General features: G+C 43.5%; 1 protein-coding gene across 1 annotated transcript in view; it reads left to right on the top strand.

Annotated features, from left to right (window-relative positions):
* FBXW8 (F-box and WD repeat domain containing 8) overlaps positions 1 to 26511 on the top strand; it is a 116395-nt gene that overhangs the window by 64539 nt on the left and 25345 nt on the right. The window contains exons 6-7 of the mRNA XM_045776032.2: positions 10928 to 11124; positions 14055 to 14261. Coding sequence (XP_045631988.1) covers positions 10928 to 11124; positions 14055 to 14261 — 404 coding nt within the window. The remainder of the gene's footprint in view (positions 1 to 10927; positions 11125 to 14054; positions 14262 to 26511) is intronic.

Genomic DNA, 26511 nt, shown 5'->3' with positions numbered 1-26511 from the left:
AATACTTTTATTGAAAGGGAATTAATTGATAGTATGATTTCAGAATATTTTGAGGATTTGGAATGGGATTTCCAAAAGTTGCAAAATGTCATCGCTGGAGTTTTCATTGTAAATCTGTTGTGAGAATGCACTTAGTTTGCAGTGTAGCTACTGAAAACATTTGTGAAACACAAGTTCTGCATCTCTACTCCTGTTAGTGATGGCTTTTCAAATTATTTTTAAAAATTCTTTTATTATGGAAAATTCAAAATACACAAAATTGGAGAGAACAGTGTGATCAATCCCCATATACCCATCCTCAGCTTCAGTAGTCATCAGTATTAATTACCCATTTCTAAATATTATGTAGTTATATCACTCAACATGTAAGTGGAACTATTTTTGAAGATAGACATATTTTCCTTTTAGTAACAAATAGCATTCTTACAAAGAAGAGAAAAAGAACAAGGAAGCTAAGACTTACCAAATACCTCTCTTGGCCTAGACCCTGTGCTGGGCTCTTAGGCACCTGTCTGGACAGAGAAGTGGTGGCGATGTTATGGACTCCTTTGGAGTTTAATTCATCTTAACCCATCATTGAGTCAGCAGTAGAATTTGTATATCAGAGTTAAGTATTACAAAGTTATGTGGATTGTGATTGGAAAAAGTAAAAAAAAAAAAACCCCAAACTTGTCACTAATCATATTAATATCTATAAAGATGTATATACAAATTATAATACAATTTTTGATACAGTATTACATGTAGAAAAAATTCAAATTGTACCAAAGGATGTGTAGTAAAGAGTAAGTGTTTCTCTACCTACCACCACCTGCCCCTAAGTCCCCCAGTACCACAGTCTCTTCTCTAGGGGCATCACCTACTACCAGTGTCTGATAGACTCTTCCAAGATATAGTCTATATTATGTTTATGGTGCCCAATTCTATTGTAGGGAAAAATTGGCTGGAGTTAGTGGCTGCATGCACAGTGATGTCTCTTTCACATTCTCTGCCTTCTTGGCACTTTGCCTTGTACAAGAGCTGGTCCAGATGCTTCCCCATGAATCTGTTTTTCTTTTGAGTTTGTTAACTGTAAATTCTTCTATTTAGTCACATTGTCCTCATCTTACAGTATGTTATTTGACTCCTTTTCAATTTACTGTCTCTTTATTTGTTATTTTTAAAACATTTTTCTTCTGCTTTGGCCTTGAGACTACTAAACACATTGAGCTTGCTTGCTTCTTGACTCAGCACTTCGGTGATCTGTCTGGTCGCTGGTTCACTTCTTCCTAACCAGTCACTTTATTGGTCCAGGAGCCCATTCGGATGCTCTTGTCAGTCTAAAGTACAGCTTCCAGAATGCTTCACATTTATTGTTTTTCTCCGTAAGCAGCAGAGTTCAGCTTTAAGGTTGTGCTCAGCTGCAGTATTGAGGATGGATATGCACGGTAGATGCTTTTCCTTTTTCAAGACCTTCTGTAATTTAGCTCCTCATGGTGACCCTTGTTTGCACTGATATTAACCGTCGCCCCCCCCCCCCCCAGCTGCCTCATCTATAAAAGCAAAAGTTGTTTTGTCCTTTCAGACCTGCAGCCACCTTTACATCTCTGGCCCTGCTTTCACAGTGATGGCATATGGACTTAATGAATGAGGAAGTACACATTTAGTGAATGCAATGGGTGGATCTTAAATCTTTGTTAAAATGCTTTTTCTCTTGTTGAGGAATTTCTTTTGACTCCTGTTTATTTATAGGCAAGGGTTTTTGTGGTGGAAATTGAAGTTACCAGCTGTTTTTGTAGTTTCATTCACTGTCTGGGAATGGCAGGTAAGCGATCCTGCCTGCTTGCCTACAACAGTGCCCCCTTATCCACGATTTCACCTTGGGCAGCTTCAGTTATCCACAGTCCACAGTGGTCTGAAAGCAGGTGGTTCTCCTTCTGATGTGTCAGCAGGGCAAGAGTAGCCTAATGCTCCATCACAACACCCTAACCTCACTGCATCTCCTCACATAGGCGTGTTACCATCTCACACCATCGCAGGAAGAGGGGTGAGTTTAGTACAGGAAGATGTGTTGAGAGAGAGACCACATTCACATAACTTGTCACAGCACATTGTTACAATTGTTCTATTTTAGTATCATTGATCTTTTACTGTGCTTTTTTTTTCTTTTAAATAAATTAAACTTTATTAGAGGTATGTATGTAAAGGAAAAACATAGTACATGGTGGGTTTGGAACTATCCGTGGTCCGACATCTCCTGGGGGGTCTCGGAACGTATCCCCCACAGATAAGGGGGGACTGCTGTGGGAAGAAGCTGACCCAAGCCTCAGGTGTTTACTGTGCAAGCTCATGAGGATGGGAGCTCATGGCTAAAATAAGCTCTAATCAAGGAAGTACTAAAGACCACAAGACACTCTGGTTCAAGAGGTGACCAGTCTGTGACTTTTGAAACTGTTAACCTGTTTTAAATTTTATGGTGTGTGAAAAAGATCAAAGGGGAGGGGCAGTGCCAATTGTGTGTGGTATTTGTTTTTTTTCCCCCCAAAACCAGTTCAGCAGTTATTTACCTTTCAAGCAATTAACATAATTACCATTATGCTAAAAAGTAATTTTGGAAAGTTCTGCCCTGAGCTCTTACGACTCCACCGGGACAGTTTTAGTTGGGACTTATCTTTTTGATGGAAGCCTAATTGCAATTTTGGCTTTGTGCACACAAACAGAAGCAGCTAATTGTTTAGGCAAATAGCAGATTAATTTAAATATGCATCCCTAATAAAACAAAAATGGTATCCATTATGGTCCTTGTTCCCATGACGAGGAATATAAATATTCTGTGCAAGTACCATTAGGCAGAGGTCTTAAGGATTGTCGACATTATTTCACAGTGGTAGCACTTTCCCGATATCGAGTAATCTTTACAAAAGCTAACATAAATCAGTTTAAACTCATTTAGATCCCATTTCCACTATGTGCAGTTTCATTACCACACTCTGGCTGGCCTCCTCTGGGAGGTGGGAGGGGCATGTTGCAAACTGGCATGGGTGCCCATCCACAGCTGCTGAGCAGGCTTTATGTCTCCTCAGAAGACTGGCCATCGTTACTCATGTCATTGTTAACGACTGTTCCTAGTCTAGGGTGAACGCGGAGTTCCTTCAGCCCTGCTGCTGCTTGTCAGAGTGGAGGGTGCTGAGCCCATCGAGCAGGTGGGACTGCCAAGCCCCACTCCTGTCTCCTTGATTGGGCTGGTGGCCCTCACTCGTTGTGCTTTCCAGATTTTTTGAGAGACCCTTGTTCTTTTGTCTGCACCTTTTTCATATTTCTCATGAATGAAGCCATATTGCTGTGAGCTCAGCACTAGATCAGAGTTAAACATCTTTTATCCAGCTATTGAGGTCTCGTCAGGGAGAAAGAAAGACACCTGCTCTCCTTTTAGTTTTCCCAGTGTGGGGGAAATGGGGTTGTAAACTCTGGCTCTTAGGGATTATGCCTCATTCAGGGAATGATAGCAATGACCTGCTTTTTAAGTCACTACTGAGGAACTAGGCAGAACCTCCGTTTACATTTGCTAAGACCTTTTGTTTTACCGTGGCCTAATTTGCAGGATAAACGTAGTCGGCACTTTTTGGGGTATCTCCTCACTCCGCTGATCCTTCTTAGCCCCTGTGGGGTGAGCATGTTCATAGTATGTGAGTCAGTTGGTTGGACGGGGGTGGGGACCGTTGTCCTGGCGGCAACTATTTCTTGGACTGGGATGAGCCATTTGGGGCTCACACTTTTGGTCTTAGTTACGTGCTTGGAATAGAAGACCCCACAGAGTGGGGAGGAGCAAAAGCCGGCTTGTGGGGAGAAAGGAAAGAATGAAACAGTTGCAGAGGGAAGTGGAGGCAAGATCTGTGGTGTACACACAAGACATACACTGCCCTGCTTCTGCATGTCTTCCTGGTCCCTGGTTCGGATTCCTTACAGTCCTCCAGCTCTCCTTCTTGCCCTTGCGTTCCATGAACTAGCCCCGTTCCTGTCCAGTTGGTTTCCCTTTGGTATTTAAGCAAGTTTCCATAGATTTCTGTTTTCTTAGAACCAAATGTCCCTCATTAAAACCCAAGACAAACATTCGGCAAACCCTTATTGACAGTCAGCCACTTTCATCAGCCACATCATCAGTGATGTTCTGAATTCACCGACACGGAATATGGGAGAAAAAGGACACAATCCTGCCACTTCAAAAGTCCACACAATATCAAGAGCCAAATCCCTATCATTGCTGTTTCTGCAATATAAAACTTGGCCTTTCAAATGAATTTATATCAGATCTTTAAAAAATTACCACCTACTTGACAAGTGAATATGTTTGGCTGTGACAGGCATCGACTATGTATTCCTTAATGTCATGTAACGTCCTGTGCACCCAGGTCAACTGGAAATGTCTGGAAAAATGAGCTGCCCCTTCCTTGGGCATATTAAAATAATGTGATGACGTGACAAAAAGTTAAGCCTATCCATTTTCCCATTGCACTTTGTCTTACCTGCTGTGTGTTTGTTTCACTCAAATGTGGGTTTTGTGAGAATAGGGGACATACCCGCTCTATTTGCCCCCAAACAAGATGCTTGGTAGATGCCGCGAGAATGTTCGCTCCATGCACTCAGTGACTTTCTTGCTTTATTTTATCTTGTTTGCTGTAGCTTCCCCGGTGCCTAGAACAGTGGCTGGCCCAAAGCAGGGGCTTAGCAAACCTCTGTTGAATGTATTGTTGCGTCAGTTCCCTTTGGCTAAATGTTGGTTAACAGGGGTGATGATCAGCTACAACATCGTAAGACAGTCTTATAATTCCAGCGTTCATTGTTCAAGTCCCTGCAGTTTTGAGGTTATACAAGTAGCTGTGATGTAACTGTCTTAACTAATAGATCATCTATAAAATCAGCTTCCACTCAAAAATTTCTCCCTATTTGCTGCTGTATCTGTTCCTGCCCACCTTGCCCATGTGTTTTTGGGTCAAGTGTCCAGCAACACAGTTGCAAAGTAAAGTTGCAAATCTTGCAAAAGCGGCACAATTTAAGTTAAAAGTGATATTGGAAGAGCACTAGAGGCGGTAATTACATGGGTAAATATACAGGGCTTTTTTTCTTACTATTTAAGTCTCTTTTAAAGATAATTGCCGCTTATGCAAAAGTAATAAGGAACGTGGGGTTCATAACACACACAGAAATAAAAAGTATGACAAGAGTTGCACAGGGGCTGGCCGGCAGGAAGTGCACTGCGGTGAAGCTCTCATGCCTCCCGTGAAGTGGGCCAATATCACTGGGAGCTAGACCAGTAAGTTAAAGATGAATGCTGAAATCCTAAAGCGGCCACTAAAATAACACAACAGAGAGTTTTGGCTAGTGAGCCAACAAGGGAATTAAAATGGAATAAACACATACTCAGTTAATCCAAATACTCAGTCTAAAAGAAGGCAGAAAAAGAGAAAATGGGAGCAAAGAACAAGTGGGATAAATAGCAAAATGGTATGTTAAACCCATTCCTGCCCATAGCCACATTAAAGGTAAATAGTCTAAACACTCTAGTTAAAAGTAAGACCAACTATATACTGTCTGCATTTCAAATACGAAGACACATGGCAAAGAGGACAGAAAAGTATACTGTGCTAACACTAATCAGAAGAAAGCTAGAGTGCCTGTATCCATATTAGACGAAGTAGATCTCAAAGAATATAACCATGGGTAAAAAGGGACATTTCATACAACAAAAGGTTAATTCATCCAGAGGACATAACAACCTTAAATGTTTATGCATCAAAAGTGGTCTCGGAGGACTGTGCGTTGACAAGGGAAGGACTAACAGATTTTACACCTCGTAGTTGAAGGAAGTAGAGAGAATTGACACAGGTGACGACCCCGTAGGCGTTCAGAAAAGAAGAATGTGGCCAATGAATTGAGGGAAGCCTGGAATCTGTTTTCCAGAAAGACCCTTCTTAGGATAGCTCTGTGAAACTCAACCTTGCAGCAAAGGCTATTCGTGTGTGATTCTGTTGGAATAATGATGCCAACAAAACCGAGTCGTTGATTAATAATGAAAAATATGTTTATAGATAAACTCCATGTGTGCTTCGAGTGAGCTGTGGTTGAAGAACTTCCACATTTGGCAGAATCCCGGCAAGCCTGTGTCATTTCCTCGTGGAGCTCAGGGTTCTTTTATGCACCGTAGTTGCAGCCGCACATCGTGCGCTTTCCCAGCTAAATCCCAGCCCAGCTCATCACAAACCACAAACCCAGTGGCTCTGGACCAGTTGTTTAATAACCACTCGGAGCTTCTGCTCTCTTTTGTAAAATGAGGGTAACGATGCTCCTTCCAAAATGAAAGTGAGAGGAGACAAATGAAAGTGTCCGAATACTCAAAAGCTCTATGCAAATTACAATTTTTATGTCTCATTCCTGCTTATTGTGATGCCTCCGAACAAATGCAAACAAAGGTAATGCAGAACTATTTGGAGGAGGCACCTCTTGGAATGTGCCTATCTCCTATTTAATGGGTAGAGCCATTGGCATTTTCTGGAGCATATCTGTTTCTTCTGAGTCAGAGTGGAAAGAATTTGCCAAAATATTCACCAGGGGAATGTGTTGTGGAGCCTTTTGTGATCTGCTTATCCCCTGAGTTTATCACAATTCTTAGAAAAGAACACTGTTTTATGTCTGAAGCAACATTTAACTTGAAGAAAGCTCTGCTTTTGTTTGGAATCACCTACTTAGCCTACTGGCAGTTCAGAAGTCTTGCGAAGCAGCCCACATGTATTATTTTCTTCTGCCTGTATTTATCTAGTGCTGGATGATGCTTTATAGTAAGATCCTAAGTTCAAAGCATACGCCATTTACAGACAAAGCACAAGGCAAGAAACAAGAAAGATGGGAAGATGGATTGCAAAGAGAAGAAAAGTGAAAAAGCTTTATCTGTTTTAGGTAATAGGAAGTTATAAGAACTAGGACTGGAATTTTTGGATGACCAACAGGAAATTTGCATTATTAATAGATTACAGTTAACAGCATGGCAGGCCCTATAGAACTCATAAAAGGTAAAACTGGTCAGCCTATCTCCAGCCTTTTGCATGGTTTTTCTCCTTTCATCTGCGCAACAGTCCTGTGCAGCAGGTAGTGTTCTCCTCAGTTTTACAGATGAGGAGACAGGCTCACAGCTTCAAGTATCTTGCCCAAGGCCTTCAGCTAGGAGCTGACAGAGCTAGATCTGAAATCAGATAAGCTCAGAACGTGTTATTTCCGTACAACTGTTTCTCAATGAATTCTGAAAAATGAGTGGGAATTAGAACAGGACATTATCCAGCATGATGCAGACAGTAATTATTTTCTTGGGTAAATCTTTGAGGGGAAAGAGGTGGGTAGGAATGATAAAAAGAAATTTTTTGGCGAGAAAAGAAGAATAAATGGCACCCCAAATACAGAAGCGTTTATAATTCTTTTTTTTTTTTTAAGATTATTTTAGAGCATGAGCGGGAGGAGGGGAAGAGGGAGAGAGAATCTTAAGCAGACTCCCCAGTGAGCACGGAGCCCAACACCAGGCTCGATCTCGCAACCCTGACTGAGATCACAACCTGAGCTGAAATCAAGTCTGATGCTTAACTGACTGAGCCATCTAGGTGCCCCAAAAGTTTATATTTCTTTTTATTTAAAAATGTTTTATTTATTTGAGAGAGCACAAGCTAGGGGAAAGGCAGAGGGAGAAGCAAACTCCCCACCAATCGCAGGACCCCAGGATCATGACCTGAGCTGAAGGTAGACACTTAACCATCCGAGCCACCCAGGTGCCCCAGAAGTTTGTATTTCTGATAGACGAGTGTAAGTTCCTGCAGAGGACTGGTGGTCAGGCTCGAGCATATCCCTAGAGTTTCTGTTGCCCCCAAACTGCATTTCTTTTTTTTTTTTTTTTTAAGATTTTATTTATTTATTTGAAAGAGAAAGCAGGAGGAGGGAGGAAGGGCAGAGGCAGAGGGAGAAGCAGACTCCCTGCCGGGCAAGGAGCCCGATGTGGGACTCGATCCCAGGACCCTGGGACCATGACCTGAGCCAAAGGCAGACGCTTAACCGACTGAGCCACCCAGGCGCCCCCAAACTGCATTTCTAACAAGCCCCCAGGTGATGCCGCAGCTACCGCTGCTGCTACTGGCCTGGGGACCACACTTGGATAACACTACTCTAGACCATTTGAGGAAAGTGGAGACGTGGCCAGTGTGTGTTAAGAGGAATTCATCTGGGTAGCAGTATTCAGGGAGCTGGAGAGAAGGGTATATAAGTGGGAAATCAAGGTTTTTAACAAGGTCAGATAGCTAAGCTCATGTTTTATAACAATGCAAAAGAGAGCGCCCCTGCTCCCTGTGGCTGGAAGAGGGTGGTGTGCGGAAGGATGAAATACAAGAACCTCGTAGAGTGTAGGTTAATGGCTGTTTTCAGATCTGGCTAGCATCTAGAGCAGTGCCCTGTCTATAACATGCGCAGTAATTGCACGATGTCTCACGCCTGTTAGAACGGCTGTCATCAAAAACATGATGACAAATGCTGGTGAGAATGTGGAGAGAAAGGATCCCTGATGCACTGCTGGTGGGAATGGAAATTGGTGCAGCCACTGTGGAAAAGAACATACAGGTTCCTCAAAAAAATATAGAACTACCAGATGAGCCAGTAATTCCACTATTCCACTTCTGGGTATTTATCCAAAGGAAATGAAATCACTATCCCAAAGAGCTATCTATACCCCCATGTTCACTGCAGAGTTATTCACGATAGCAGAGACATGGGAACAACCTAAATGTCTGTTGACAGATGGATAAAGAAAATTTGGTATTCATATACAATGGAATACTATTTGGCCATAAAAAGAAGGAAATCCTGCCATTTGCAACAATATGGGTGAACCCTGAGGACATTATCATTATGCTAAGTGAAATAAGTCAGAGGAAAAACAAATACCGTATCATCTCACTCGTGTGGAATCTAAAAAAAACAAAAACAAAAAAAAAAACCCCCCACAAACTCAGAACAGATTTGTGATTCCTGGGGTAGAGGTAAGAAGATGGGTAAAGGTGGTCAAAAGGTATACAAACTTCCAGTTAATAAGATAAATAAGCTCTGGGGATCTAATATACAATAAGATGACTATCATTAATACTGTATGTATATTTGAAAGTTGCCGAGAGTAGATTTTAAAAGTTCTCATAAGGGAAGAGAAATTTGTTAACTATGCAAGGTAACAGATGTTAACTAAACTTTGATCATTTCACAATATATGCATATATCAAATCATTGTTGTACAACTTGAACTGATACAGTGTTATATGTTAGTTGTACCAATAAAACTGGGAAATATTTGTTGTGCGAATGGACAATTAGGAGAATGAATTTAGAGTTCCATATGATAGGGGTGCCTGTGTGGCTCAGTTGGTTAAGCATCTGCCTTTGGCTCAAGTCATGATCCCAGGCTCCTGGGATCGAGCCCCACGTTGGGCTCCCTCCTCCTCAGGGAGCCTGCTTCTGCCTCTCCCTCTGCCTGCCGCTCCCCCTGCTTGTGTTGTCTCTGTCAAATAAGTAAAAAATAAATCTTTTAAAAAAATTCAGCGATTGATATATGTCCTCCCTTTCTTTTTAAGTCTCTCATAAAAACGCTTTCTAAAAATTATATTTTTGGTAAAAATAATTTTGGGGAAAATCTTCAGAATATACAAATGATAGGGGCACCTGGGTGGCTCAGTCGTTGGGTGTCTGCCTTCGGCTCAGGGCGTGGTCCCGGAGTCCTGGGATCGAGCCCTGCTTCAGGCTCCTCCACTGGGAAGCCTGCTTCTTCCTCTCCCACTCCCCTTGCCTGTGTTCCCTCTCCCACTGGCTGTCTTTCTCTCTGTCAAATAAATAAATAAAATCTTAAAAAAAAAGAATATACAAATGATACACAGTAAAATGCCCTCCTATGCTTGTCTCTTCTTTTTTGTTTCTTTCTTTCAGGGCCAAACATTAATAAAGTTTCTTGTGCATCCTTCCATACACAAGGATAGTCTACATAAATGTGTGTGTGTGTAAATTTTGTAAAACACGAAAGTAGTAGAGCATACTATACCACTATTCTGTCCTTTTCACTTAGTAATACATTTTGTTGACCATTTCATATAGCTTATATATAAGGCAGACTCGGTCTTGTTTAACTACTCATTTTATTTAAATTCCAAACTCTGGTGGTCATCCAGATAGCTTCTAATCTTTTGGCATAATTAAAAACATTACAGTGACTGTCATATATACATTTGTAATTTGGTAAACATTATCAAATTGCCTCCAAAGTCGGGTGAATTAGTTTCCATCCCTAGCAACAATTTAAGATAGAGCCTATTTCCCCATATCCTCAACAACAAAATGTTTGATGAAATTTTCTATCTTTGTCAATTTGATTGATGAAAAGTAATCTATTATCATTTTTATTTGTATTTTTCTAATTTTGAGTGAATTTTTGCATTTTTCTTATGTTTACATATCAGTCGTATTTCTTTTTTCTATGACCAGCTTGCTTATGTCCTTTGCTCACTTCTTAATTGCTCTTTTTTCTTATTGAATCTTAGAAGCTCTTTATTAAGGAATTGGCAAACTTATCATTTACCTTTTAGTTTTCCTTATAGTACACAATTGTTTTTAAAATTGTGTGTTGTAGGGGCGCCTGGGTGGCTCAGTCATTAAGTGTCTGCCTTCGGCTCAGGGCATGATCCCAGAGTCCTGGGATCAAGCCCCACGTCGGGCTCCCTGCTCTGCTGGGAGCCTACTTCTTCCTCTCCCACTCCCCCTGCTTGTGTTCCCTCTGACTGGCTGTCTCTGTCAAATAAATAAAATCTTAAAAATAAAAATAAAATAAAATTGTGTGTTTTAAGTGAATTTACAATTGTTATCTGCGTTGTTTTTTTCTACATAGGATTTCTTAATATTTGGGATCTAAGGACTGGAAAGTATCCTGTCCACCGTTTTGAGCATGACGCAAGAATACAGGCACTAGCCCTCAGCCAGGAAGACGCAACTGTGGCCACAGCTTCTGCTTTTGATGTTGTGATGTTGCGCCCCAATGAGGAGGGGTATTGGCAAATCACTGCCGAATTTGAAGTTCAGAAACTGGTAAGCTTTTTAATCTGGTCACTGTATTCTCCATTCTTGGAATCTCCGGGTGTAATATAGATCGTAATCATGTGGGCAGCTCCCATTCATTCGGGGCTTCCCGCGGGCCTTCCACTTCTAAATCTCACAGCAGCCTTGCAAAATAGGTAGTAGTCTTTTCCGCATTTACCAAAAAACCAACAGAGGCTTAGAGCAGTGGATTGACCTGCCCCAGATCTCAGCGCGAAGAAGCTACGCTTCAGACCTCAGGGCTGACTTCAAGGCAAGGGTTTCTTGTCACCGGGGTCCTCAGCTTCCTTCATGTTAATAGGACATTCACCCCTGGAAATCTGAGCTCAGTTTCTGGCCTATCATATAAGTGAAAATGAATTCAGTGGTACTGTCTTAGTCCATATGGGAAGGAAGATTTCCATCCTGCACTTTCTTCCACCTAAGATTTTCTCACCTGGAATTAAGAGTAACTCCTGAGTGAAAATAAATTTAAGTCAGTGTTAATTGGGTAGCGGTGTTCCAGGATGTCATGCGTGCAGCTCAGCCAACCTTAAGAGCTCTTCACGTAGAGCCGATCTCCAAGTCCAGTTGCATGTGAGCCTCCATGTTTATATGGCGGGAGAGGATTTTGTGGTAAGAGCTCAAATCTGTGCTAAAGTTGGATTTAATTTAAACAAACCTGATTTTGGCACTAGTGGGAGAGCAAAGAGAAAAGCCAATATTGAATAATGAATTGGTGGTCTGACCTGGAACAGATCCTGTTCTTCCCCCTTTTTCCCCCTGGTGGAAATCTTGTTAGGCTTGAGTAACTAAAAAGCCATGGCGTCACCACTTCATAAGCTTCTTGTTTCTTTAGTGAGCAATTTCTGCAGTGTGGGTGGTGGTTCCCCCAAACTGCCTGACGCTCCTCTTGGAGTTTTATTAGAAAAATGTGGAAGTACCAACTTTCTGTTTGTTCTCAAAACTACCATAGTGCTTATTATTTGGTCTCTGCCTAAAAAACATTCTAGACAAGCAATAATTCTATGAATTCAGACAACTACTTGAGATGTGAGTTCCTCTGTAGTGTATATCCTGCCTTGGCAATAAGGTGGCATGCTGGCACAGACTGGACGCTTTTTGAAGTAGTTTACAGCTCCTGGCAAATGGCACAGCCACAGTCAATCTGAGCCTCTTGGTCTGTCAAAAATCCAACAGTAAAGTGAAATTAAATGGCCAGACTGAGGATGTTGGTTATAGAAAAAAAGAAATGAATTTTAGGATAGGGGAGAGAGGAAGCAGGCAACCAGTGCTGGAGACATGTGTTACTATGCTTTTTATGTGTTATTTCTCATCCTGGATGAGGGGTTGCCGCAGAATGTGCTGTCACTGAAAAAGGCACCTCCTGGCCCATGAGAGCCAGGCCATTTTTGTCTTCCCCAGGTAGGCTCCCTGAATCACAATGGCAGTGTTCCCCGGTTGGTACAACTGGCCTAGAACGTCTGTCCTTTGTGATGAGTTCTTGGCTGGGGATGTGGGGCCACCACTCACACTCTTGGGCCGGAGGATTAGCAGAGTCACCCGGATGTTTACTCTCTCTCAAGCTCTTCTGGACAGTCCTCGGGATGCAGGCTTATGAACTCATCTGGCTTATTGTCGGGGCAGTGCTGTCCTTTTACATAGTGGTTTTCATAATTGCACAGCGTGGCACACCTTCTGCTTTTGTACTCTGAGTTTACTCGAGGTGAAAACCTGGTGTAAACTGTGCTTGAGAGACATGTGCCACTTAGGGACATAGAAAAGCAAATTATTCCTGAAGGGAGCTCCTCATTCCTGTGCAGATTAGAGAAAGTGGTTGCAGTAATGCAATCGAGTACCGTGGGAGCCTTTCTCCCCTCGACGACATCAGAGCCAGCAGAGGACAGACACCTCAGGTACTTTTAGCCTTTTAGCAACACATTTTTGGTATTTGCACAAATGTTAAAATGTGAATGGTGCTAATTTGGAATTGAGTGGATTTTGTTCAGTTTCTTGCAAAAAAAAAAACTTTTCATTTTCTGAAGAGTTATTATACCCTCATGGTTCAGAATTTAAAAGATACAGTAAGGTTTACAGGGAGAAATCTCTCTTCCACCCCATCAAAGAACTCTGTTCCCTTTTTGAAGGCAGCCACCGTTAGCAGATTTATACTTGCATAAGCCACATACGTCCCGTGGTCCCTCTGGCCCCCCTTCACACACAATAGTACACTGTGAATCCTGTTACCTTGCCTCCTTGCTTTTTTCCCCACAGATGTATCTTGGAGATGATTCCATCTGTATCAGTTTATAAAGAATGCTTCATGCTTTTTTCTGTGGCTACATAGTATTCCAATGCATAGATGTACTGTTAACTAGTCCCTTGGTAAGCCGTGTTTAGGTGTTTCTAGTTTTTAGCTAAGACGGCATAGTGCTACAGTAGATAACCTTGTACACAGTTGTTTTGCATGTGTGTGAGTTTACTTGTAAGTAAATTCCTAGGGCCGACTTGCTGGTTCAGAGCATATGTGCATTTGACTTTGTGATTGTATTGCCAGATGTCCCTCTAGAGAGGTTGGACCAGATTACATCCCACCAACCATAAGTGGGATCTGCAAATATGGGTGTCCCCCCTCCACTTCCAGACCAGTGTCCTATCAGGCTAATTGATCTTTGCAGACATGACTGGTGAAAATGGTATCTCAGTAAATTTTTAGTTCATATTTCTCCTATCAGGAATATATCATGTTTCTTTTACAAAGAGCAACTTTTTATTAGTATAAGAACTATGTTCTCATTTCCTGTGAACTGTGACCTTTGCCCATCTTTTTCTGTTAGGTTGCTGGTCTTAGTGACGTTTAGGAGGAATTGTGTATTTTTGGCCAAGTCAGGATGAACTGTAGGTGAGACCTGATGGACTACATAACTCTTATCCTTTCGCAGGTTGACTACCTTGAAATAGTTCCGGATACTGGAAGGTACCCTGTGGCAGTGGCCACGGCTGGAGATCTGGTATACCTGCTAAAAGCTGAAGACTCTGCCAGAACCCTCCATTATGTCTACGGCCAGCCGGTCACGTGTCTGGATGTCTCAGCCAGCCAGGCTGCTTTCGGTGTGAAGAGCCTAGGATGGGTATACGAAGGAAACAAGGTACAAAAATAGTAAGATGTATAAGGAACAAAAAGGAATATCGATTTTTATTTTTTAGAAGGCAATTAAAACATTAAAGCTCTCTGATATATTTTTAAGGTGTATTCAGAATGGTAAAAAAAAAAAAGAAACCTCAAACACTTCCAAAGGATATAAAATGAAACGTAATTGTTTCCTTTCTCCTCCCTTCCCCCAGCCCTACTCTGCAGAAGAAACTATTAAACGTTTTTTAGGTACCCATCTAGAAAAATTTAATGTAGTTATAGTTAACATTTATACACTAAAAACCCTATCTTTGTAGAAATGAGATCATAGTATACATACTATTCTGTACTCAACATTTTTATTCAGTAATATACCTTGGAGAGCACTCCCTGTCAGCATGTACCGTGCTTCTTCTCACTAGGATTCCCCTATATGCTTACGACCTATAGTCTGTTTATCCAGGCCCCTCACTGGTGGGCAGTTAGGTCACTTTCACTGTTTGGGCTCTTACAGACCATGCTGCAGTGTGCATTGCAACTTCTGAAAGTCCTTGTGTAGTAGATCTCTAGGATAAATTCCTAGCAGTTATGTTGCTTGGTCAGAGGGTATGTGCACTTAAGATGGTGATGGACATTGCCAAATGGCCCTCTTAAAGGGTTGCAGCAAAATTTATTTTCTCACCAATAGTGCATAAAAGTGCCTTCTGATAATCTTTGAGTCAGAATTAAGGAGACATGTTTTTAATTGAAATTCCACGATGACAACATTTTATCACTACCTCGCATTGTACTATCGTGACTATAGGCCAAGTACTTAGTCTTAAAGCTGATTTATCTCTTTCTTTTCCACTGGAATCAGTGGAGAAAGGGATCAAGTTTTGTTTCGTTTTTCTCCAATTTGCCTGCTTTTGACCCTGCTGGCAGTGGGTGCAGTCCTTGGAAAGGAACTTCCTGAGCCAGTGGCTCCTCTGAGAACACGCTTCTCCTTCAGGAAGGAGGCCCTCTTCCACAGAGCAGCATTGTAACCTGGAGAAGAGCCAGGCTCTGAATGCACACAGCCCGAATTTCACTCCCAACTCAGTAGTAACCTACGGCCCTGTGTGACCTTAAGCAGGTTGCTCAACCCTTTCGTGCCTCAGTTTCCTCACTGGTAAAAGGGAGTTGCAAATAATACCTACTTCATAAAATTGTAGGGTTCGATGAAAATCTGTCTGTAAAGCGTAAAGCATAGTGCCTGGCCTGGGAGCGTTACCATGATTGCGCTTCCTGTTTATTTCTTCCACTCACAGTTTAAGTCTGGCTTCTGGTTGTGATTTTTACATTGGTTTCCCCTACGTATAGTGCTCTCTAAGATCAAATCTCATTCCTGATGGTGTTCACTGGTTTTGCGACTTAGTAAGTGAGCAAAGAATTGAAGCATTGTGGATTGCAGTGACCTGTTCTTCGTTCAGGAAGATGCATAAAGCAGTCAAAAATACATGAGGCTTTTTGCATCCTCGCTGTGACAATGGACCCCCTTTGTGCTCTAGTTGACCTGTTTTGTGGGAGCGCATTCAGCACAGCTTAACTGGAAAGATAGATTTAGGATGATTTAAGTCCTGTGTTGTGCCTTCCTGGGAGGTGGGGGAGGGGAGAGCAGTTGGTTTCCTAAGGCGGTTTCCTTTCTTGGGCTTTGAGAAAACCTTTTCTGGTCCCCAGTGAGCTCATTTGTTGAGAGAAGAGAAACTGTTTGCTTTCTAAGTTTTCATCCATCATACTTTCAAGTTTTGGTTATCTCCTTTATGTCTCAAGTTCTCAGTGTAGTGAGGTGATAGTTGTACTTAACGCTAGCCTGACTTATATTTGTCCTATTTTAATAAATTTTTCATAGGCTGGTCTTCTTTCTCTTTGACTTACCTGAGTGGATGTATTTGAGAAACCAGTAAAGGGATAGGTCAGCACAAAATTAGGCTGGGTGCATCCTTTAGATATTGACGCAGAGAAGTGCTGTTTTGGATGTCTCTTGGGTTTCAACCCAATTAAAAGCATTAATTATTAGAATCAGGTGATTAATCCACTGATTTTATGAAAATTCACTTTTAAAAGTTTATACTCCCTCAAGTAAGTCGTTCCCTGGTATTTTTCATTGGTGTTTTAAAAGGAGGAGTGGAAGTTAATTTGCTACAAGAATGTGTTTCACGATCTCTTTGAATCTGACAGTACCATTAGTCATCCAGATATTTTGTGAGTGCAGCTCCAAACCCTCCCACACTTTCGTGGGTGGATGTCTGGTTGTTGTTAGTAGTGCACTGATAACTTTGCATTGAGATGTTTCTCCAACATGAATGCCACCCACTGGAACGTGAGGGAGGCCAAGCTCTATCTATGAAACTTTCCTCGGTTTTGAGGAGGCACCACTTTCCATCTGATCGTGTTCAGTGGATTTTGTGCTTGTTTGAGGAAAAACCTGCATTTTAAGGAAATGTAATTGTCCTGTAACATTTCTGGGCGAATTAAGCCATGTCGTGGGTGGCTCTATAAGATTTTAGTATCATCCTGCTATCCTATAATGTAATATCATAATTCCCAAACAGTCTCATGTGCGGTGCTCAGTGTCACTGTGCTTGTGAATACCATGTTTTGGCCATATCCGCTTTGGCCCGGCAGCATGTGGCCCAGCGCGTTTTATTAGGTTGGTGTGAGACTATTAGCAGGAGAGTTTGCCTGCAGCTATGTACACGTGGGGGTTTGTGTCTGTGCCTCTGGCCTGTGTATTTAGGATTCAGATGAAGGCTTTATGAGAACAGAGAGTTTGGTTTATCTTCGTTTGTACTGATACAGAACTGGGGTTTAGTTATAATCCGTTATTGATGAACTGTGATCAAAGCAGACAGTAAAGTCCAAATGTTGATACAGAATTTGAGTCAGCAACCAAAATTTCCCTAACCTGTAGAAGTGGTCCAGAGGTGTTCTGTGTGTTTAGTTGGAGAATATCCTTGCATCATATGATGATCACGTTAGCATTTTATAGGCACCACAGCTATCTGAGCATTGAGTAATAACGGTTTCGAATCCATCCGTTCATACTTCTAGCCAGCCAGCCGGACATGTGTTCGGTGCAGAGTTACAAGACACCAGTTGTGTTCCTGGCACTGGAGCATTACAACGCCATTCCACACAGACTTCAGCAAACCAGCACTTGTCAGAACCTAGCCCTTTTAATACACATAGTCTCCTAAGGAAATGAAACCAAGGATATAGCACAAATGTATTTAATCTCGGGGCACCTGGGTGGCTCAGACGGTTAAGCGTCCGACTCTTGATTTCTGCTCAGGTCATGAATCAGGGTCGTGAGATCAAGCCCCGTGTCAGTCTCCGTGCTGGGCATAGAGCCTACTTATGATTCTCTCTCTCCCTCCCCCACCTCATGTGTGGACGCATGTTTTCTCTCTCCCTCTCTCTCTCAAAAAAGAAAAGAAATGTATTTAGTCTTAAGAAAAGGCTTGCAGGGGTGCCTGGGTGGCACAGCGGTTAAGCGTCTGCCTTCGGCTCAGGGCGTGATCCCGGCGTTCCGGGATCGAGCCCCACATCGGGCTCCTCCGCTATGAGCCTGCTTCTTCCTCTCCCACTCCCCCTGCTTGTGTTCCCTCTCTCGCTGGCTGTCTCTATCTCTGTCAAATAAATAAATAAAATCTTAAAAAAAAAAAAAAAAAGAAAGAAAGAAAGAAAAGGCTTGCAAATACAGCAGGTGGTTCAGCTGTTTCCAGCTCAGGTAGGAAGGATCAGAGAGAGAGAGCTCTGGTGCCCCTTGGTTTGCCTGTGTTCAGGGATCCCCAGGCTTACAGGTTCCAGAGTTTTGATATTGCCTTCTTGGGCTCTGGACTTCAGTGGCATAAATGACCTGAGTAGTGGCCGCTGTTGAGTGGCATGTGCTGGTGAGGGAAAGCAAATGTAATTGCAGTTACTCCCGCCTGCACTGTGCCGCAGTGCGGAGATCAGTGTCAGCTCTGTGACCAACCCTCTAAAATGTGTTTTTATGTCTCACATTTCCTGAATCTGTCAAAAACACTTCATCCATGAAAATGGTATTTATGATACCGTATTATCTTTATTAATTCTTTTGCTGCTTGAATTAAATTTTGCTCTCAGAGGTAGAGGGTTAGAAGATAGAATTGCCTCATTTAAGAGCATTATGTTGACGATAAGTCTCATGCCTCATAAAGGAAAGAGGAGAGACCCACTTAGGGCTCTCAGCATCATTCTATGTATTTGGACATATTTCCTAATTTAGTTCTGAAGTACTTGGCATTCGATGGCAGATTGTATTAAGCAGCACGCGGCATGCATCCTAATCAGGGAGATGTGAGTGAAGTAATCCAGAAGGCTGGAATGTGTTTGACAAGGACGCTTGCTTGGCGCTGCTGCCTCAGCTTACATCACGCTGGAAAATAATTGCTAACGTCTCCTATGATAATCACTCCCTATACATGAACGTGAAAGGACTCTGGATTGGTGGCTTGCGCTCGTCACGAGTTGAAATATCAGTCAGAGAGAGCCTTTGGAATCAGAAACGCAGCACCTGTGAGTTTGCCACCTCCCCCATACCTACACCAGAATATGAACTCCATCTTTTGCTCAAGGTTCTATTCCAGAACACACAAACTTGGATTTTACAAGCAGGATGACTAATTTAAAATTGAAAGTTCACAAAGTAAACGGCTAATTTCCTTTTTACTCTCCCCGTAAACCTTTAAAATTTTATATATTCTTTGTTCTTGGAGAAATTTAGGAAAATAGCTCTTAGAGACCAGTTTTCTTGGGTTACTGAGTGATGTGGACTATGAAAAAGATCCGTTTTTGCTGCTGAGGTTGCTGCCATTGTTAGTGACTCCTTATTGAACACATGCTATATACTTTTTTTTTTTTTTTTAAGATTTATTTATTGGAGCACCCAGGTGGCTTAGTGGTTAATCATCTGCCTTCGGCTCGGGTCGTGATCCCAGAGTCTTGGGATTGAGCCCCATGTTGGGCTCCCTGCTCAGTGAGGAGTCTGCTTCTCCCTCTGCCTGCTGATCCCCTTGCTTATACTCTCTCTCTCTCTCTGTCTCTCTGTCAAATAAATAAATAAAATCTTTAAAAAAAGAATATTTGAGAGAGCACACAAGTGGGGGGGCAGAAGGAGTGGGAGAGAGATTCTTAAGCAGACTCCCTGCTGAGCACGGAACCGATGCAGGGCTCACTTTCACAACCCTGAGATCATGACCTGGGCCGAAACCAAGAGTTGGACACTTAACTGACAGAGCCCCCCAGACATCCCCGTGTGCCAAATTTCTGATCAGAATTGGAAATGGAGATGAACGCAACCCCTGTGTGGGGCTTACTACCTTATGGGCCTTACCAGCAACTTAGCAACACCAAAGTGGTTTTCTCCCCATCAAGATGGACCTGAGGCCATGTGGAGGCCTTCTTACTGAAGGTGCTGAACTTCAGAGCAATGAAAAGTTATACAGGTAAATAAGTGATGATGGAACATTCAAATGCATTTTGTACGCCTTTTAGCACTAAAATGGTATCAGGAGGCGAGATAATCGTTCTGTATTGTTCATGAATAATAATAAATTCTCACATGCTGTGGAAACCCTGAAGCACCTCCATGACTCTAGGGTTTCTCAGGGCAGTGCATGGAAACTCTGACTTTAGGGACCTTTCAGGACCCCACCATCTCTGATATGCCGGTGGTCACAGTGGGTGACTCTGCAAAAAGCATTTCTTGGAATACCGCTGCTGCTTATGGAAGCTGAGAGGGCCGTAGGGCCTCTGGCGGTCCTGAACCACTCCTGAGAGGGAGTGACAAAGTCAGAGGAAGGAGATATAGGAGAAAGTATTTTCAGCTCCAGTCAAGTAGGTTCTGGAGTCAGATAAACCTTAGGTGGGTTACTTGCGTGCCTCAGGCTCCCCATTTGGAAAGGGAGAGGACCTGGGAAAGGCCGGTCATGTGCTTTGCACAAGGCTGGTGCTCAGCACTTGTAAGGTTCCTCCTTCACCTCCCCGCCCCCTAGCTTTAGGTCAAGTTGGAGTTCATCAGGAAAGCCTGGGCAGGGGGCAAGCCCAGGCAGAGGCAGCAGTCCTGGAGGGGAGGAAGTTGGGGGCGGGGGTGGGGAGAAGCAGCACTGGTGTGATGCAGGCCGGCTGGAACACAGGGACTAGTGTGGGGCAGGGCTAAAGCCATGCTTGTAGGGATAGCAGTCTGTGGTGCTTCACAAGATTCACTTTCCCGAGAATTGTTTTGGAAGAATACATTTAGAATAGGGAAGGGATGGGTCAATTTAGCTTCTTGCACAACTAATGGTGTAAGTTAATGTGAATGCTGAGTCACTTTGTGTCAAAGTCTCTGACACGAGAAGCCTTACTGGAGAGGGCTGGCACTGTGTCTTAAACATCTTTTGTCTTCACTCACATTTCCATGATTTTTGTATACCAATGACATTTGTGTCATTTTCTAATTTTTTAAAAACATGGACCCGTATTCTTGAAGCTCTGAGCAAGATTACAAGACGATTACACTGAAGTATATGATGATCATTGCTTTTCTTCTCTTTTGCCTCTTAAATTAGCTTAGGATTTTATTTAGAGCCTATTTTTCCCTCTCTTTTTTAATCAAAGTATTGCTGACATACAATGTTGTATTAGTTTCAGACGTCTAACATAGTGATTTGACTGTCCTATACGTTGTGCTATGCTCACCATGGTAAGTGTAGTCACCATCTGTCACCATACAGTGTTATTACAGTGTGACTGACTATATTCCCTGTGCTGTACTTTTCATTCCCATCACTTATTTATAACTGGAAGTTTGTATCTCTTAATCCCCTTCACCTATCCAAAGAAGATCTACAGATGGCCTGTTAATAGGGACTAATTTTTCTAATGGCTTTTTTGATTATTTATGTGGAATTTCCATCCTGGTTTACCATTCCATACCCATGGAAGAGTGTGAACTCGGAGTTGACCTTTCTGTTTGTGTCACCTCACAAATAGTTATGGCTTTGGTTTCTTTGTGACAGATGAGTCTTGGAACCAATATGGCCCAAGCAGCAAGTAGGTTTTGTTAGGGTTAAAAATTAGCTTGTTTTTCAGTCGATAAAAATCAAGGGGGGGGGGGGCTATGGGAAATGTTTGTCTTTGCTCTAGAAGTAAAAAGAGTAACACTATAGAATCGGCTGCATGCTCTGGTATATAGACGTCCAGACAGTTGAAACACATGGGTAATTTGGCAGAGAGCAGGAGGAAGAAAGCACACCGAAAATGACCTGTGTGAATGGAATTTCAGGGTATTTGAGACATTTTATTGTTTTCAAATACACGTAGCAGCTTAGACAAAATATTATGTTAGAGAACTTTGCTTTTTATTCAATACATAGATGGAATATAATTCATTTACTCAGCACTCCAGTTTTGATGAGGCATCACGTTCGAGTGGGTTAATAATTATAAATTATTGAGTTGCAGATGAGTCCTAATGGACACAAAGTTACTCTTTTAAGCATCCTCTCCGTGTGTTATTAATTTGTAGGGTAAAGGAAAACTCCAGCTCAGTCCAAGTTTGAGCGATCATATTCCAGATTAAGGAATTTGAGATGAGTAATGAGGTTTACAGTGTGTCACAGTGAGGCCAGGAATCCAACAGAGTGCCCCTCACCAAATGTCCACAGTCACTGGAACCGGTGAATAGGTTAGGTTACGTGACCAAGGGGAATGAAGGGTGTAGAAGGAAGTAAAGTTGCCAATCCCCTGACCTTAAAATAGGGAGATTGTCCTGGATTATCTGGGTGAGCCCCATGTGATCGCAAGGGTCCTTCAAAGTAGAAGAGGGAGGCGGGAGAGGAGGCCAGGGTGGTGCCATGTGAGAAACTCCTGATGCCCTGTCGACGGCTTGGAGACGGAGGGAAGGGATCTAAGAGCCAGGGAATGTGGGCAGCTTCCAGAAGCTGGACAAGGCAAGGAAACGGATTCTTCCCTAGTCTTCAGCAGGGAGCATAGCTGACACCTGGGTGTTAGCCAATGAGGCCCAGAGTAAGTTTCCAATCTACAGGATTGTAAGATGATAATGGTTTGTTTCAAAACAAAAAAACAAAAACAAAAAAGAGGCCGGCAATCTGAACTGTGGGGCATGCAGAAAGAGGGTCTTCTGGGACCTGGGCCCCAGCCCTTGCTCACCTCTCCTGCTCCAGATACAGGACCGACTGACTGGACCTGGACCAAATTCAATACCCAGATCCTTTGGATCTTTCTAGGTTAGGACCTCTGGTTCAGGCTCCATCTACTCCCCTGGGCGGCCACATTGCAGTGTTACCCTGGGGTGTGAACTCTTGTTTTATGTTCACAAAAATGACATGAAAATAATTGTTCCCCAGCCCCCCCCCCCACTGGTCCCTGCTCTTGCCCCACCTCTGCACTCTTATGCCACCTGTCAGCATACCTCCTCATGGTCCCGTCTGGCTTTACCAGAGCAGTGGCTCCATGCTGAGGACTGTGGGCAAGGCCCTGGTGCCGGCCTTCAGCCTGGCTCTCGAGACCTGTGGCAGTCAAATTCCTGTTCTCCATCCCACAACTCCAGAATGAGTCCCTTCCTCCAGCCAGGCTGACTCAGTCCACAATATGACATGTCTATTACTAACTAGTGGAAACATTCCCTCTTTCCCTCCTGTCTCTCCATGTCCTTTCAGGAAAGGTCTGTCCAGGGTCCCGCTTACCAGAAGGAGCCTACTGACTCGCTGGCTCTCAGTGAATACCCTTCTTCTCTGACTTGTGTGGTACACGGTCTAAATCTCACCTTTTGGTACTGTTACTGCCCAGGACTCTTCCTAACCAGATTAGCATTAACTGGGAGGCAGGAAGTGAGCATTTATAGCTGAGCAATACTTCTGTCATGGTGGAGACTCATTTTTGGCTTGGGAGGCAGTATTGGTATAGTGAGGGTTCTCCAATGCCAAGGGACATAGAAAAATGTGGATCTCTGGACCCTAGCCCCAAGGTTTCTGAGTCAGGGGGTCTGGGGTGGGCCTGAGAATCTGCATATCTGGCAGGTGCTGTGATGCTCCTCGTCCTGGGGCCACACTCTGCGCACCGTGGGGTAGAGGTTTAAAGAGCATGGGCTTGGAGGCCAGCCACCCAGGTTTGAATCCTGGTTGCAAAACCTCATCACTGTGTCAGTGCTGCTTCGGCCTCTCCACACCTCCCGTTTCCTCATGTGCACAGTGAGTAGATTCATGTGCCCCCCACCATATGGGATTGTGGGGAGCAGGTGAGAGACTGCATCATGGTAGTCTTTTGCACCTAAGAAAACACTATAAACATCAGCCATTATTAAGAACCATTTTCTTGGAAACCAGAAAGGCATTGTGATATGGTGGCAGACACTGACATAGGGATGGGACTGGCTGGGCTCTGCCTGCTGTGTCCTTGGCGACTCTTGTCACCTATGTAATCGGGGCAAGCTATTACACCTCTGCTTCTTCGTGCATAAAATGTAGGCAGTAGTACTTGTCTTCCACTTGGTATGAGAATCACATGGAATATTCTGAAAGGACTTATGTGAAGGAATATCAGGATTATTAAGAGCTACTATTTGTAGTGTTCTTTCTGTAAAAGCATGTCTGAGTTCATGTATATGCGTGTGTGGGTACAGTCGTGAACCACAGCTGCAGGGTGGACCATCTGCCCGACACCAAAGGCCCTGACTATTCAGTGCATTTGTTCGCTCTCCCCTGTCAGCTCTTCTGTGTGTCCGTGGTCTGATTTTAGCCGTACTCTGTCCTCTTCTAAGCCTTTGTCCGGTCTAACCTGGGGCCAAGCTCAAAGTCACCAGCCTTGTCAAATGGGAGCCAAGAGCCCAGCCAGCGTGACAGCCTGCGCGTCAGGTCCGGTGTTAAGTCTGCAGGCTTGCAGACACCGTCACATAGTCTGCAGCCTCCGTTTGCCTCCCTGTATGAAAGCAATGGATGAACTTTCTCGTGGCAGCAGTGAGAAGTTACCTGTGGTTACTGTTGGTGAAGCACTTTGAGACCCGCTGTGCTCTTTGTTACCATGAGGCGTGTTGGGAGCCTACCAGGGGGATGGGAGGATTTTCAGCTTTCGGTGCTGCGTTTGCATAATAAGTATAATCTCTTCGTTGGGCTGAGCGCTCTGATGAGGAACACTTCCTCTTGGTTTTAGGTACCCCTTCACGGGTTCTTTGTGGTCACACCTCTGTTCCTTATTCTAGCCCGAGGACAGAGATGGTCTAGAGAGAGCCCTGCAGCAAAGCAGAGAGCCCTATTCGCCTCGCTCCACAGAGCAGACCTGCCGGCCTTTATTATTTCCAGCATCTCTGGATGTAGGGTTGAGAGAGCGGGAGAGGAATTGGGATTACGTCTGCCTGCATTTTCACCCGAGCGTGCTCTTGCTGTCTGGGTTCTTTTCAGGTTTAGGTCACAATAGGTGTTGGTTTGGCCTCGCTCTGGTCCTTTGTAGACATCTGCCCACACCACAAAGCCCCCACGTTTGGCACGGACCGCGGTGATTGGCAGCGCCTTCCCAGGCAGAGTCCAGTCCTGGAACAGCGGGGGTTGCAGGTGCGTTGGCACGTGCTGGTGGGGAGCGCACACGGGCCTTGCCTACCCAGCGCCTGGCGACACTCAGCAACACCGTCCCATCCCTGAAATATCTTGGCCTTGTGGGCTTGTCACTCCAATTAAAACTTAAACATGAAAGCAGCCCAGGCTGCTGCTCCCTTTGTGCTGCATTTGAGTGTGGCCTGTGCCAGCAGCATGTCATGGAGACTGTGGCGGGGGTGCCACACTTCAGGGATCTGCGCTCGTGTCGGGGCTCTGTTTCTTCAAGCCTTGCGTCTTGCTGGTCGCTGCCGCTAAGTGCACCTGGGAGGCAAGTTTCTGTTTGCCAACAGAAAGTCACCTTTGGGATGGTGGGGAGAGCCATTGCGCACACGTTCACCGACACGCCGTGTTACCAAGCCTCCTGCTCGGACTTCTCTCTGGCAAGGACTTACAAAATAGTCTCTCTGGCTGATTGTCAAAAATTACATCATATCGGAGTAAACTGCTTTTAAATCAGACATCCATTATTCATGTATATTAACTGCTTTTTTATTTTTTTATTGGCTGTTTTGTGTATGATTTACTCTTTTCTCACTAGGTTCCCCCTCCCTCCCCAATTGTCTGTCTTTCTCATCGTTTTTTTAAATCTTAGCTCATCTGTGAATTTATAGAGGCTGTTCACTTAGCTTTGTATGTGAGCATGAATATGCAGACCCTGCATTTTTTTGTAGGGAAATTTTTAACCACATTTTTGCGGGTCATATTTATGTTGGGTAAGAAGAGCAGCTTGGGTCGTTCATATGAGTAAATTCTACCCCAAAGAAGGAGAAGCCTTTTTCTTTTGTATCTTTTTTTTTTTTTAATGGGCATTACTAGTCTTGCACTTCAAGATCTGTACAGAATGAAACTGTACCTCCCACTTCTGAAACAGATAAATACGGTGCCATGAGTGCAAAAGCAAATCGACTTAATGTGTTCATCTGTATGCGTGGAGCAGATCTCTACTGTAGGCCGGTGTGCCGTTGGCCTGTGATCGATAGATACAGGCAGAGATGTGTAGCACTTACTCATTCTTTCATCAGATACGTACTGAGTCCCTCCTATGTGCCAAACACGGCACAGGTCTGCAGGAAATATCTGTCCACTGCAGACCGTACTGCTGGAGGGTCCCCTGGGCTGCTGGCATCTTTGTGGTCGTGGTGCATTGCCCTGTTTGGAATAAGGACTGGACTCGGTCTGTTCTACCTACGTAACCCCAAATCGGCATTGTTGTTGTAGATAGTCAGTATTTGCATACTTTTAAGCACATTTACCTGAATCTTGGCTCACTGTTCCTTCCAGCATCTCAGGCCTTTTTTCTGGAATGATTTTCCATCTTCCAAGAGTATATTCTTTAGAAGTTCCTTTAGTGAGGGTCTCTCAGGCACAGGAGTTCTCTGTGTTTTTATCCCAAAAATCTCTCTATTTCACTTCAGTCTGAGGTAGTTTTTCTGGTCCTTTCTAATTGTAGGCTGACAGTTCTTTTCTCTCATCCCTTTGAAGAGATTATTGGTTTTGACTCCACTGGGCACTTGGCTGTCAGTCTAACGGCCATTGCTCTCGGGACTCTTTCTCTGCTTTTGTCTACTTTGAAGATCTTTTCCTTACTTTTCTGTGGTTTCTCTCTGATGTCTGTAGGTGTGCATGTACTTT

The sequence above is a fragment of the Ursus americanus genome, chromosome 30, assembly GCF_024610735.1.
Source record: "Ursus americanus isolate L20-20 chromosome 30, mUrsAme1.1.p, whole genome shotgun sequence".
Taxonomy (NCBI): Eukaryota; Metazoa; Chordata; class Mammalia; order Carnivora; family Ursidae; genus Ursus; species Ursus americanus.
Note: the sequence above shows the minus strand (reverse complement) of the source record. Positions and strands in the feature narration are given on the sequence as shown.